Genomic DNA, 15,118 nt, shown 5'->3' on the forward strand with positions numbered 1-15,118 from the left:
TGCAGCCAATAATATTGTTACAACTTTATATGGTGACAGGTGGTAACCGGACCTATTGTGACGATTTCAACATGTATATGAATCCTGAATCACTATGTGGTACGCCCGAAATGGATACAATATTGTACATCAATTATTCCTTTAGAACAACAATAAAAACTATAAATGAATTATTTCAGGCTGCAAGCTTTGCCAAAAAACATCCACTGCCTCCGAAAACAATTTTAGTGAGAACAGAGAATACCATGGTCATGATGCATTGGTTGACCCTGCCCTTCTGGGGAAGTGGTGATGGCAGTGGTTGGGGCGGGCTGGGCAGAAGGTAATGCGGTGTGCTCCCCTGAGGGAAGGGGGAGTAAGGGTGTCCTCTCTTCTTCAGGAAGGAGGAGAGAACAGGTTACCATGGAGCTGTCGTTACCTTGCTGCAGACGGCCTTCACTTTGTGCAGTCGATCCAAGGACTCCTGCGGATTCCCCAGGTACTGCTGAAGCTCTGCGTGTAAGATCCGCATTGAAAATGGGACCATGGAGCCTAGAATGGAAGTCAAAGTGGAGTTAGTTTGCTATAACTCAGCACACTTTCATACTTAACACACCTGAAGGAGGGAACTGCTGATGTCCCAGAGGAAGGAAGGACAGAAGCTCTTCCTCTGTTGCTAAGGTATGCAAAGGTGTCAGTTATGAAGTAAAGCCATAAATACATATGTTCTAGACAACTATCAAAGGAGAACGGTGATGTCACTACTCTTTCCATAGCCGTGCTCCAACTAGCGACTGCTTCCTCCTCCAATAAAAGAAACCACAGAACACTCATGGGTTTTTAAAATATTTTTTTGGTATGACAAGCTCAAATAAAAGGTCGCTTATGTTGGGGTACCTAGAAGGAGACCCTCAAAGGAGGCTCTGCAAGCAAGTAAGAATGTGGCTGATGCAGGTCCAGGGAAGGAAAGTGAGCAAAGGTGCGTCTCAGGTCCAGGTCCCGAGGATGGAGCTTCGTCTGATTCGGCAATGTGTATGTGTGTGTGTGCGTGTGCACACATGCGTGTGTGTGGCTCTGTAGCAAAGGCTCTCTCCCTCAGAGGTGCCCCCACAGAAGGTAAGGGAGCTGGACTTGGAAACTCTACCCTCCAGGCTCGCCTGGCAGGGAACACTCCATCAGTGTGCTGAGGGGGAATGAGAGCAGTTCTCTGAAGAAGGGCTGCACCTGAAATGAACTTATACACAGTATCTGGATGTGGCTGCATTGTCCCTCAGAACAAGGGAACCTTTTTATTAATATCATGCTCCTTCCATAGGATTTGGAATTTGACATACAGTAAATACAGGAAGTACATAAAAAAACCATCAAAATTGCAAACAGCCTAAAAAAAAATTGCAAACAGCCTGTCATAAGTGAGGTAATGGATATGAACATGACAACACAGGGTGATCCTGAAGAGTCAGAAGAGGGCTTTTCAAAACAGACTGGAGGCGTCAACTGTTTAGATACAGTTTGGAAGATGGTTAGAAAACAAGTTGTGTGACACCTGCAAGTGACTCCCTCTCTGTGCCTGGGTCTGCCAACCTGCCTGACCATTACTCAACAGGGAGAGTCTGTCACGTACCACAATAAGACGGCTTCTCAACTGAGCTCCTTCTTACCTTGAAATGGTATGATGCTCTATGGTCTTTAATAAAGATGGAAGAAAGATCTACAGGGGTCACAAATAAGGAACTCCACAAAAAATAGGTTCTACAGTGACTGTAAGTCCAGAGGAAAGAAAGATGACAATTATTGAATTTTAAATATCTGATTTTTTTTTTTTTTAGGGATACTAAATAATTCCTATGTTTAAAGAGGATGGATAAAAAAAAAAAAAAAAAAAGAGAGGATGGATGATTGAGTTTACACTCTGGAATGAGTTGTTTCTAATTCCTACTTCCTAGAAAGAAAAGTGTCTTGACATGAGCATCACTAACTATGGGACTATGCTAACATGGTAGGCCATGCATTAGCTGTGTCATTTCCACCCCTTCATATCAAGTAAACAATAGGCAATGATCATTCCCATGTGGGTGAGAATTCACCTGCAGAGAGAGAATATCTTGAGAACTCTGTAGGTTCTGTAAAATAAGCACAAAAACAAACTGTCTACTGCACATTCTCAAACCCAATTTATAAATGAATTGGACACATGACGAGGTGGTAGGGAGTAATTTGCTACATATTCTGGCAAATATCTACACACCAGAGGAAGTTCCTGCATTTAGAAGGACATGCAAAATCATGTGGAGCTAAATGAGAGTGAAAACACAACTTATCAAAATTTGTGAGATGCTGCAAAAGCAGTGCTAAGAGGGAATTTTACAGCATTATATGAATATATTTGAAAAGAAGATTTTAAAATCAATCAACAGGGAAAACCAACCATACTCAACATTGGTTTTTGACAAATTTAGTAAAATTGATAAACTTCTAACCAGGCTAACAAAGATATAAGAGAGAAGACAATGAATTACTAATATTAGAAATAAAAGAGGGGTCATCACTACTGACCACATGGATATTAAAGGAAAATAAAGGAAATTTTAAAAAAGATTTATTTATTTGAGACACAGAGAGAGCGAGAGCGAGAGCGAGAGAGCGGCAGAGACACAGGTAGAGGAAGAAGCAGGCTCATGCAGGGAGCCCAATGGGGGACTTGATCCCGGGTCTCCAGGATCACACCCTGGGCTGAAGGCAGTGCTAAACCACTGAACCACCCGGGCTGCCCCAATAATGAAATATTTAAAACAACTCTATATCCATAAATTTTGTCACCTAGATGAAATGGACCAATTCCTTGAAAGACACAACTTAGCAAAAAATCACACAAAGAGGAAGAGATAATCTGAATGGGCCAATATCTATTTAAAACGTTAAATCAAGGGGCAGCCCGGAAAACAAACAAACAAACAAACAAACCCAAAAAAACAAAACAGGGCAGCCTGGGTGAGCTCAGCGGTTTAGTGCCACCTTCAGCTCAGGGCCTGATCCTGGAGACCCTGGATCGAGTCCCACATCAGGCTCCCTGCATGGAGCCTGCTTCTCCCTCTGCCTGTATTTCTGCCCCTCTGTGTTTCTCATGAATGAATAAATAAAATATTAAAAAAAAAAGTTAAATCAAGAAATAACCTTTCAAAACAGAAGGCACCAGGCCCAGATGGTTTCACTGGTGAACTTTACCAGACATTTAAGGAAGAAATGATATCAATTCTTTACGATCTCTTTCAGGAAATAGAAATACAAGAGATATTTTCTTATTTATTCTATGAGGTTAGCAATACCCTAGTAACAAAAGTAGACAAAGACATTATGGGAAAAGAAAACTATAGAGCAGCATGGTTCAGGAATGCAGATATAAACATTCTCAACAAAATTAGCAAATCAAATCCAACTACATTGAATCCAACAAAAAATTAGCAAATTAAACCCAAAGGTGTATAAAAAGAATTATATGCTATGACCAAGTGGTATTTATTCCAGGTATGAAAGGCTGGTCCAACACTCAAAAATCAATGTAACTCATCACATTAAAGAGGCTAAGCAAGAAAAGTCACATAGTGTACCAATAGATGCAGAAAACGCATTTGAGATGTGGTCTCAGGATCGAGTCCCACATCAGGCTCCCTGCCTGGAGCCTGCTTCTCCCTCTGCCTACATCTCTGCTTTTCTCTCTGTCTTTCATGAATAAAGATTTTAAATAAAATCTTAAAAAAGAACAAGACACAAAGTTAATCTGCAGAAGTCAACTGGGTTTGACTTACCACACCAGCAATGAAGAACTGAAATTTGAAATTAAAAACACAATACCATTTACGTAAAACACAATACCATTTACGTAAAACACAATACCATTTACGTAAAACACAATACTATTTACGTAAAACACAATACTATTTACGTTAGCACTAACATAAATGAAATAGTAAGATATAAATCTGGCAAAATATGTACAAAGGCTATATGAGGAAAACTGTAAGGCTCTAGTGAAAGAATCAAAAAAGACATGAATAAGTGGAAAGATGCTCCATGTGAACTGACAGGAAGACTCCACACTTGTCAGTTCTCAGAACTTGATCTGCAGCTTCAAATCGCAATCAAAACCCCCATGTTATTTTGTGGACACTGACATAGTGATTCTCAGGTTTATGAGGAGAGGCAAAAGACTGTAAATATCCAATACAACATTGAAGAGATGGGCAAAGTTGGAGAACAGACATCACCCAACTTTAGACTTACATAAAGCTACTGTAACAAAGACTGTGACAGTAGCAAAAGAACAAAATAAATATAGCAATGAAACATAACAGAAAGCCCAGAAATAGGCCTCATAAATATAGTCAACTGATCTTTGACAAAGAAGTGAGGGTAAGTCAATGGAGAAAGGGCAGTTCCTTCAGCAAATGGTGCTGGGATGACTAGACATGTATGTGCAGGGGGTGGGAGGGGAATCAATCTTAACACAGACTTTCCATCCTTCACAAAATTTAACTCAAAATGGGTAATATCTAAAATGCAAAACTGTTAAAACTTCTAGAACAGAACATAAAGAAAATTTAAGTGACTTGGGTTTAGAGATAACTTTTTAGATACAAAGCCAAAAACATGATCCATGAAAGAAAAAAAAAAATGGACTCATTAAAATTAAAAACTGCTCTGTGAAAGATGATGTCAAGAGAACAAGAAGATAAGCCAAAGTCTGGGAGAAAATATTGGCAAAACACACTTCCGATAAGGGATTTGTATCCAAAAGATACAAAGAGCTCTTAAAAAAAATCAATAGTAAGAAAAAAACTCAATTAATAAATGGACAACAGATCTGAACAGGTACTTCGACAAAGGTATACAGATGACAATCATGGAAAATGTTTCCTATCATACATATGTCATCAGGGAGCTGCAAACCACAAATTAAAACAACAATGCAATAATATCAGCAGATACCCATCAGAATGGTTGAAATCCAGGAAGCCGACAACACCAAATACTGGTGAAAATGAAAAATGATACAACTGCTCTGGAAGAGCGCCTCGCCATTTATTATGAAACTAAACACAGGTTTACCATATAATCCAGCAGCAGTGCTCCCAGGTATCTATCCAGTAACTTCAAAATTTATGTCCAAACAGAACCCTGAATGAGAATGTTGACGGAACTTTATTCATAATTGCCAAAAACCAGAAGCAGCCACGATGTCTTTTGATAGGTGAATGAACAAACTGTGGTACATCCAGACAACTGAATATTTTTCGGCAATAAAAAGAAACATGCTATCAAATCACAAAAGACTGCGAGGAATCCTAAACACACATTGCTGTGTAGAAGAAGCCAGCATGAAAAGGCTACATATGAGATGATTCCAGCAATAAGACAACCTGGGAGAGGCAAAGCTATGAGGACAGTAAAAGGATCAGTGGTTTCCTGGGGTGGGGTAGGGGGTGGCGGGTGGGGGGTGGGAGGAAAGACGATGTTAAGGCAGTGAAACTACCCTGCAGATATTTTAAGGGTACATACACGTCATTATCCATTTGTCCAGACTCAAAGAATGTACAACACCTGGAGTGAGTTCTAAATGATGGGTTTTAATAATAATATAGCACTCTATTATAACAAATGTCCCACACAAATGCAAGATTTAACAAATGTTAATAATCAGAATATAAGATATTAATAAAAACTGTATGCAAAAGAGAAGGTATATGGAACTCTTTGTATTATGTGTTCAACTTTTCTATAAACCTGAAGGGATCCTAAAAAATAAATATTATTAAGAAAAGAGAAGCCCAACTGCACCCAGAATCCCAGAATTTACTGTATAAGAGACAGTATCCCCAAATCATTGAAAGGAAAATATAATTTTTAATAAACACTGATGGGGTATGTAGAAAGCCACAGGAGAAAAGACAAAATTAGATCCATTCCTTAAGGGGAGGGGGAAAAAAAAAAAAGACCGTGTTTTGGGGATCTCAAATTGGAATTAAAAAAATATTGTTTCTTAGAAATAACTAAATATGGTAGCTAGTTATAGTTGAAAGAGTAGTATCAGTATTCTGTTCAAGGTGCACTTAATGGTTAAACAGGCTTTTGTGGGCTGACCTAAGGGCCTAACTAGGTACAGAAAATACCTTCTAAGTACCCACTATTTTGCACGTGAACTTGTGGCGTGCCACTGGTGAAGCATGCAGTCAGCTTCATAGTTAAACCACAGAAAAGTGGTCTGTAGTTTGATGAATGTTATAAAAATATAATTTTTCTATATGGTTTGAGTAGCTGCAAAGTTCACAGATTCAAATGAAACATTTACTTTTAGCTGAAAGAGATGAAAAAGTAGACTAAAATGATTTCAGTTAATTGCATAAAGTTATGCAGGCAGGTAGAGGGAGCTAGCAACAGATTTTGAAAATGAGACAAAGGGGGGCTCTAAGCTAGTAGGAACCCCGATGGACTATGGGGAAATACAGGGAACCCCACATCTCAGAGTGGTCCTTCCCCCAGCTGCGGACCGGGGCCCCACACAGACCACTGCGCCAGAACCCGCCTGCGACAAGGCCCGGGGGACCTGAGTGCACAGGTAAGCTGGAGCAGCCCTACTCTGAACCCTTACCTCGCTGACGTGAGATTAAAGTGTACTAACTCCAAGGCTGTCAAGTCACGATTTATATTTGTCTGAGTGTGTCTCAACAGGCACAGCCTCGTTCATTAGGGTCAAATTAAAGCTGGCAGCCAGTATTACAATATCCATCATGTGAGGCACAACAGAAGTCTCCCTCCTTAGTTGCATGTTGTTTCCTATCGCCTGCTCTTTCTACAACAAATATGGGTGTTCAGAGATGAGGCGGGGGCTAGGGGACGAGAGAGTGCAGAAACTGAGCCTGGGCTAGGCTCGTCCCCACATCCGCCCCTCTGCATGGAGCTGGTGTGGGCACAGCGGACCCAGCATGGGTAGAGGTGATCCAGTGCGGGCAGAGGGAACCCACGGTGCACCTTCCTCCTGCCCCCCCACGTGGGGTTTCTTGGCTCCCTTCAGACTCAGGTGTGCACAGTAGCTCCTACAGTGGCTTTTCAGGAGAGGAAAAGACAAAATTTACCATGTCTTCCTTGAACGTGGGGCCATGAATAAAATCACAAAACTAATACTAGTGGAACAAAAACTCTTTTGTTCAAAAAAATTTCAGCATGTTAATTTTAGAAATATTAATGCATCCTCCCTCACCCTGATATAACAGTTAAAGGCAATGACTCCGCAGAACTCCCAGATCCTCGTTGCCATCAGGCCATCTGCTCCTCTGTTCACTGGTTCTCCCATCCAGACAGGAAACAGACACCTGAAGGAATGTGCTTGCGGCTCTGTGGCCGAGAAGGCCCTGCTGTCTCTTGTGCTGGCTGTGCTGCTCCCTCGCATCAGCCGGCGGACATCCCTGTTCCTGGCTCACCCACACCTGCCAAGCCCCAGCCCCTCGCAGCACACCGCACCACACTGCTGGGCAGGGAGCCCCGGGGCAGCATGGAAGCAGGACAGACGCCAGCAGCAGGTGACACTCGACATGGCTGGAGTCTGGGAGTTTGGGCCCGACCCGACGGTGAACACAGAAAGCGGGCAGGTGAGGGCCTGTGTGTGCCTTCCTTACCAAGCACACTGTCTCCACCTGTGACTTTCTCAGACAGATTTGGAAGCTGGATCAAGAAGGAAAAGCCTTCATCCTCTCTTGGCACCACTGGAAAGGTCTCACATAACTTTAAAAAAATTAAGAGGAAAGCATATGCCTCCCAGCCTCCAGGGAAGGAGAAAAATGGAACCATTCAGGAAAAAACAAAACAAAAAAAAGCTCCTTCTTAGGAAAAAAATACACTCAAAGTGTTTATACAGACAAAACACGAAAAAGCAGCCGCTGGAGAAACACTGACAATCCACTCCAGCTTGAGCACACTACCGTAAGCGGACAAACGTTTACTCAGCAGGTTGAGGTGCCAAATGCAAGGCCAGGCCTGGGCATACAAGATGAGGGGGGGTGGCCACTGTCTCCAGGTAAGCCACTCCACGTCTTCAGAATGCGCAGACAGCAACAGCTTGGACGGGACTCAGGCCTTCCCTAATGCTGCTATCGACTCAGTGTTGTTTGTTTTACAGACACGCATATAAAGTACCTTTACCTTGATTCCATTTGTCTGGCCAGACCCAGCCTCCCCGTGCATGACATCAAGACTCTCTGGAGTCCCCAAGGCTGAGCAGTGCCAAACTAGCTGAAACGTGCCGGCTTTCACACTAGCCCAGAGCCCTCTCTCCTGCAGGGAGAGTGCGCCTTGAAGTAAAGGGCTAGTCAAAGTCTGCAAGGACGGATAATTCCCAGACGGTCTGTTTTTCTGGAAGATTCCCACATAGAGTCATGACCTGCCTAAATCTAGGTGGGTAGAGGCATTCTCATTAATCATTTCCTACGGTCCCCGCAGTGCAGTGAGCACACGCTGCCAGCACAGAGTCCGAGAGGAAAGCACCAGAAGTGAAGCAGGCTTCATGCTGGGCACAGAAAACAGAGACAAACGGAGGAACTTTAGCTCCTCTGTGTACAGGAGATGGAACATCTCTCATCTGCTGCGTGTGCTGGGCGGACGGTGTCCTCCTGGGATGGGGTGGGGTTCTGGAACATGGCCATGGTGCCGACAGGCCCAGCTGCGCAGGCGTCCAGCAGGGAGCACCTACAGGGACTGCTTGGATCCCCTGCCCTGTGTTAACAGCACACATTTAAAGGATCTTTGCCCGGGCACTTCTGCCTCACTTCTGAGTTGTGCTGGGCCCTGGGTGGGGATTACCTCTCTGCCTTTTTCCCTCGACATCTCCCTCTGCTCTGCTGCTCTTGTCTTCCTCCATTCTCTGGCACCTCCAGGAGGAGTCCCATCATTGGTGCCTTTCCTTTCACTGCTCGGTTATTGGGACACAGGTCAGGTCACTGGATGACTATGTCTGACAAAGAACACGGTGCCCCTCACCTTTGCCATAAAACAATCCTCAACAGAACTGCCTGTAACCTCCATACTGCATTTATTTTCTTTAAAGATTACTTATTCATTTACTTGAGAGCACGTGTACAAATGGGGAAGGAGCCGAGGGAGAGGGAGAAGCAGACTCCCCTTGGAGCAGGGAGCCCGACGCAGAACTCGATCCCAGGACCCTGTGGTCATTACCTGAGCGAAAGGCAGACGCCTAACCCACTGAGCCCCCCAGGTGTCCCCAATGCTGCATTTTAGGGCAGCCCAGGTGGCTCAATGGTTTAGCGCTGCCTGCAGCCCAGGGTGTGACCCTGGAGTCCCGGGATTGAGTCCCATGTCGGGCTCCCTGCATGGGGCCTACTTCTCCCTGTGCCTCTCTCTCTCTCATGAATAAATAAAATCTTTAAAAAAAAATGCTGCATTTTAAATTTAAAAAAGCCCCACAACCATACAGAGCACATCCTAAAGCATGCTAGGTGATTTATTATTTAAGCAGGAAATCCAGTGCCATTCCATTCCACTGCCATGAGGCACGGAACAACACCCCACTGACCACAGCGTCTGCACAGGGGTTGGGCTGTATGTGATCTGGGTCCACCACCGCAGCAGTTCTGGGGTGAGATGGGTTCAGGAGAGGCCTTCGGCTGGGTGTTCTCATGAATGGAACCCCAACTGGAACGTTTCCATGTCTATAACGATTTGTTCTAGGAAGGCTGGAAATGCCAAAGTTCACTAAAACTGCAAGCAAAGTGAAAAGCACAAAGATCAGTAACTAGCTCATTCAGAATGAGGAAAATATGCTTCAAATGATAAATGCTCAGGAGCTTTGGCGTAAACTGGAAATGTACCCTAAGCAGAAGATGTGAACTGTGAGGGGTGAACTAATTTTGTCACAGAAAACAAAATAAGACATTTGAGACAGGCTTAACAATGCATCCTGAGCGATCATGTATGGTTATGTATAAAAAAAAAAAAAAAGGCTCCAAATTCAGATTGGGAGCTAGAAATGTGAACTTCATGATTCTGGAGGGAGGATAGGAAGGGACGAAAGACCAGCGACAATTTACCTTTATTTTCAGGGGATTGGATAGATGAAGGAAGGGGACAGAGACTTGGCATCCAATTCAGGTGTCTGCCTCATTAGTTTTAGTTTTGACTTGGTAATCCATAAGGATTGAGTCTTGAAGCACGATTTCGTATGATAGCATTATACGGAACTGTAATGGCTTGCACTCAGCACACGGACCTGACCTCGGCGTTAGAGGAGCCGCTGCAGGTCTTCAACGCCACACTGAGGGGGATCAAAATATACCTTATTTCCCACCTTTGGCTTCAAAGTTTTCCTCTAGATGCAGAGAAAGTTGAGTGAAATCTTTAATGTTGAGAAGTACTTTGAAACCCACAGTGCTATGGAAGGTTTACCTGCCTGCTTTCATCGTGGCTCTTTCTTTCCAACAAGAGAGAGAATCCCAAACAGCAGATTAAAAAGATGGTGGTGAGATTCTGGAAAATCTCACTGTCCCACAAGAGGCCAAATCTAAATGAATGGATACAAACACCTCTCAGGAATGCATATTTCATTGTTGGTGAAGATAAAAATACAATGAATATGTATAACACAGAGCATGAACCCAAATGTAAACGATCCACGGTTGTCAACAATCATGGATTGATACTGGTTCATCAACTGTGACAAACAGGCCACACCAAAGCAACATGTTAATAGAAAGACACCATGAATGACGTGGTTATATTATCTGCAGATACAGCCCCGTCTACAAGTCTCTTGAATACAAACCCTTCAGAGGGAAAAGCAATTTGTTCTAGAATTAACAATTACAAAATAAGTATAATTTAATTAAAAGCAAATTAAGGAGAGAAGGCGATTACAGGCATACGAAGAATGACTCTCAAGAGGAAAACAGTGTATAGTGTTTGGAAAGGTACGCTGAGGCCCTAACACTGAACGGTAATTCTACAGCTATCAACTTAAAGACGGACAAAACGTCAAAGATGGACAAAAACAAAGACATTGTTTAATTTCGGCAAAAGGCTGGTGCCAACAACCCCGTTGTCATTGCCTTCAAAGGGGGGGCTGACTGCTCCCTGGGGTGTGCAGGGAGTTCACCGGGTGTCTGTCTACAGGGTGAAAGATCACGTGGCCGGGAAGCACAGGGAATGCTCGCTAAGCCAACTCTGCATCCCGTCTTGCACCCGTTACAGAAAGCTAAGGTGGCAGGGAAGCCAGGGGCCTGGGTACATCGAGGCACATGGGAGGAATGGTCTCTGCCAGTGCCCCTGACACAGAACCTGGGGCGTTCCGCATGGCCTTCCAGAGGCACAGAGGCACGTTAGGTGCTATACACGTTCCCTTTCTACTAATCCTCCTCATAAAGCTACTTCTACGCCCACGGGGTGGTCACAGCAATGGTGCACTGGAGCTCAGCAAGGAAATGTTTCAGACATCTGGATGGTAGGTGCTTCATCCGTTCTAGCCGGCAGGGCACCGCTCCAATGACACCGTTGTGCTCAGTCTCCACTTACTATTTCTGATATGACACGAGGAAGCAAGGTGAGCACAATCCTAAAATGGGATAGGCTGCACACAAAAAAGGTTATGTTGGTAAATTTTAATTATATTTTTTAAGGGTTAGAAATAACACTTCCAGGAGAAGACACTTGCAAGATTTATAAAAGACAAAAGATAAAATGCTAGAAAGATGTAAAGAACTGCCACAAATCAGTAGTAAGAAATAACCCAACGGGAACACAAGCAAAGATCCTGACAGTGAGCCCCGGAGAGGAAATTCCAATACCCACCTTCACATACAAAAGGCACTTCACTCAGAAGCATTAAGTGAGAACATGAGGTTAGAATTTCAGACCCTCCAGAGAGAAGTCTGACCAGAACGGATTGAGTCACAGGTTGGGAAACAGAAACTCGAAGACACTGGTATTGGGGGTGTCTACGATAGCTGCTTTGGAAAGCAACTTCACTGTTTCTTATAACATTGAAAATATAGGAGCACCTGGTGGCTCAGTCGGCGAACATCTGCCTTGGGCTCAGGTAGTGATCTCAGGGTCCTGGGATCAAGTCCCACATCAGGGTCCCTGCTTAGTGGGAAGTCTGCTCTCTCTCTCCTGCTCCCCCTGCTTGTACTCTGTCTCTGTCACATAAATAAAACCTCAAAAAAGTAAAATTGAAAATTCAAATGTCATGCAACCAGGCAATGGCACGCTCAATGTATGTCTTACAGAAATCCAAGAACACATGCAGAGAGACCCAAAAAAGGACTGTTGCTCCTGACCGGGGTGTGCGTCACAGCCCAGAGCCAGAAGGGTCCCTCGTGTCCATCCCCATGGACGTGTGTGCAAATAATTAATGTTAACTGGGACGAAGAAGCCCAAAGAAGACAGGTGTGCCATTAGGTGCATTTAAAGTCTACCAGACACTTCCATGTGTCTGTATGTACACGTGTGTGTGGCCGAAGTGTGAAAACATGACCTGCGAGGACACGTGACACACGCATGGGAGTGACTCCGCTGGGAGACGACGGGACTGGGGCACTTGAGAGGCCGTGTCGGTGAGGTGTACTTGAGCTTATTACAAGAATGGCTGAAATAAGTGTGTTGAAAAAGTTAACATTTATTTATTCTTTTTATTTTTTAAAGATTTTATTTATTTATTCATGAGAGACACAGAGAGAGAGAGAGAGAGAGGCAGAGACACAGGCAGAGGGAGAAGCAGGCTCCATGCAGGGAGCCCAATATGGGACTCGATCCCGGGACTCCAGGATCACACCCCGGGCTGAAGGCGGCACTAAACTGCTGAGCCACCCAGGCTGCCCAATATTTATTAATTGAGTGTTTAATAAAATTCTTTTTTGTATTTAAAAGATGTTTAATTTAGGGATGAGCACTGGGTGTTTTACTTTATGTTGGCAAGTCGAACTACAATTAAAAATAAATGTTCAATTTTGGTTGAGTGAAGGGGAGCCCGGGTGGCTCAGCAGTTTAGCGCCACCTTCAGCAGGAGGTGTGATCCTGGAGACCCGGGATCCAGTCCCACGTCGGGCTCTCTGCATGGGGCCTGCTTCTCCCTCTGCCTGTGTCTCTGCCTCTCTGTGTCTCTCATGAATAAATAAATAAAATCTTAAAAAAATTTTTCTTTTTGGTTGAGTGAAGAGTAAGGAGGACTCAAGCAGGGGGCATCTCCAGACAGGGTTTCTCGGGGACAGAAGCGGGTGAGAATAGGGATGAATAGGATGCGCGTGACCCAGAAAACCCAAACATGCCACCTGCACAAACCAATCAGTGTGCCCGAAACATGTCCGGTTCCCGTGAAGCAAGGATGGCATCTCGAGTACCAGACACAGAAGTCACGACTAGGGGACTTCTGTCTCAAAATCAGAGCACTACAAGTAAGAAAGAACCCTGCAATATGCTGATCTTTCTTCTTTTCTCCCCTGGACACAGAGGCCACATGGTGTCACCACGGAGCTCAGTTTTCCTTCTTGTTTTGACATCTTCTACCCTCACCACCAGCACTGATCCTCAGAGTTTCCCGCACCTGGTGACAAGTGCAGGGAGAATTCGGTGGCCAAGTGTGACCCTAATGTGTCAAATCTGTTCATGATCCACTGCTTCACTGCTGAACACGGAGTCTGACTCTGAACAACTGCTTCTCCCCCCACTGCTGGAAGTCGGCAAGAGCCCGATGCAAGCAGCTCCTAACCCAGCCTCTGGGGCTCTGCGGGACAGGGACAGACGTACAGCCTCACAAGGGAGGAAGCGGTAAGAGCAGGGGAGGAGCAGAAGATAGAAACGAAGGGACAGGGTTCAGCCTGGGGCAGCCCAGCACTCACTGCTGTTCCGTCTTCTGAGCAAGAAGGAGAATTCAAACCCATTATAAGAACTGCTTAGTTTCAGGGCACTTGGGTGGCTCAGTGGTTGGCTGAGGGCATGATCCCGGGGTCCTGGGATTGAGTCCTGCATTGAGCTCCTCGCAGGGAGCCTGCTTCTCCCTCTATGTCTCTGCCTCTCTCTCTGTGTGTCTCATGAATAAATAAAATATTATAAAAAAAAAGTGCTGAGTTTCCACCCTTGAGACAGGCAGACACTATGAAACTGTGAGACATGCTGGAGATATGTATCAGACCACAATGCTGTTCCTTTTCCAGATGAAAACTTAAAAAACAAAACAAAGTGCTTCATGATTTTTACTCATGATTCATTATATGTCTTGCTATGAATATTGTGAATGGGTAAAAATTATGCCCAATATTTAAATAGAATATATTAAAGCTCATTCATAAAAGTTATTTATTTGTTTATATTGTCATAGCCTCCTCTTTAAAGCACATCTTAATGACTTGCTTTGCTTATATACTGCAAGCTAAAATGAAATGAATGAATCAAAATCTTACATTTATGCTTGTTACATCACAAAATGAGAAGAAAAATTAGTAAACATTCAGCATATCACTGTGGATGAATGTTAACACACTACAGCTAAAGTGTATGTATGATTTATGTCTATTTCATAATTTAAATTAGCTGCTTAATGATGCATGGCTACTGTCGTCTCTTTATCTGGATCCCAGTGCAATTCAATTTCAGGCGGAATCAGAAGCATGCTTTCTTGTTTGTGCGTCTTTGGGAAAATACATCCTTAAAATTGAGGCTAAGGATGACAGGGAGTGCTGCACCTGCCCGGATCTCATGCTTCATTTTATGGGAGACTCGGTACCACCTCCACCAAGGCGTGCTCCTGAAAGGCAGATGAAGAGGGGCAGAGTCTCCAGGACTAAAGTACGCGGGATGGCAACACCAAATACGGCGCACCAGTGGGTGCAGTGTCCACAGAGGAACGGGGTGGAAGTAGTGAGGAGCGGAAGGTGTCAGTGGCCACCACAGGAAATAGCTGCCTTCCTGCCTCTTATCGTTCTTGAACGCCCGCAGTAAATCCAGGAGCAGCTGATATACGGCACTGTCATCCTGAATCTACAATTCTCATGGGCCTCAAAGGGACCAAAACAAGAGCATCTGTGAAGTTGTGTGCTTTAGGGTATCTGGTCGTTCGGAGCTACCGAGGCATGGGCCTGTGGACCCA

At 44.2% G+C, this 15,118-nt stretch overlaps 1 protein-coding gene across 2 annotated transcripts in view; it reads right to left on the bottom strand.

Annotated features, from left to right (window-relative positions):
* TRAPPC12 (trafficking protein particle complex subunit 12) overlaps positions 1 to 15,118 on the bottom strand; it is an 82,171-nt gene that overhangs the window by 31,865 nt on the left and 35,188 nt on the right. For both annotated transcript variants that reach the window (XM_041755719.1, XM_041755720.1), the window contains exon 6: positions 419 to 531. In XM_041755719.1, coding sequence (XP_041611653.1) covers positions 419 to 531 — 113 coding nt within the window. The remainder of the gene's footprint in view (positions 1 to 418; positions 532 to 15,118) is intronic.

This window comes from Vulpes lagopus, chromosome 5 (genome assembly GCF_018345385.1).
Source record: "Vulpes lagopus strain Blue_001 chromosome 5, ASM1834538v1, whole genome shotgun sequence".
Taxonomy (NCBI): domain Eukaryota; kingdom Metazoa; phylum Chordata; class Mammalia; order Carnivora; family Canidae; genus Vulpes; species Vulpes lagopus.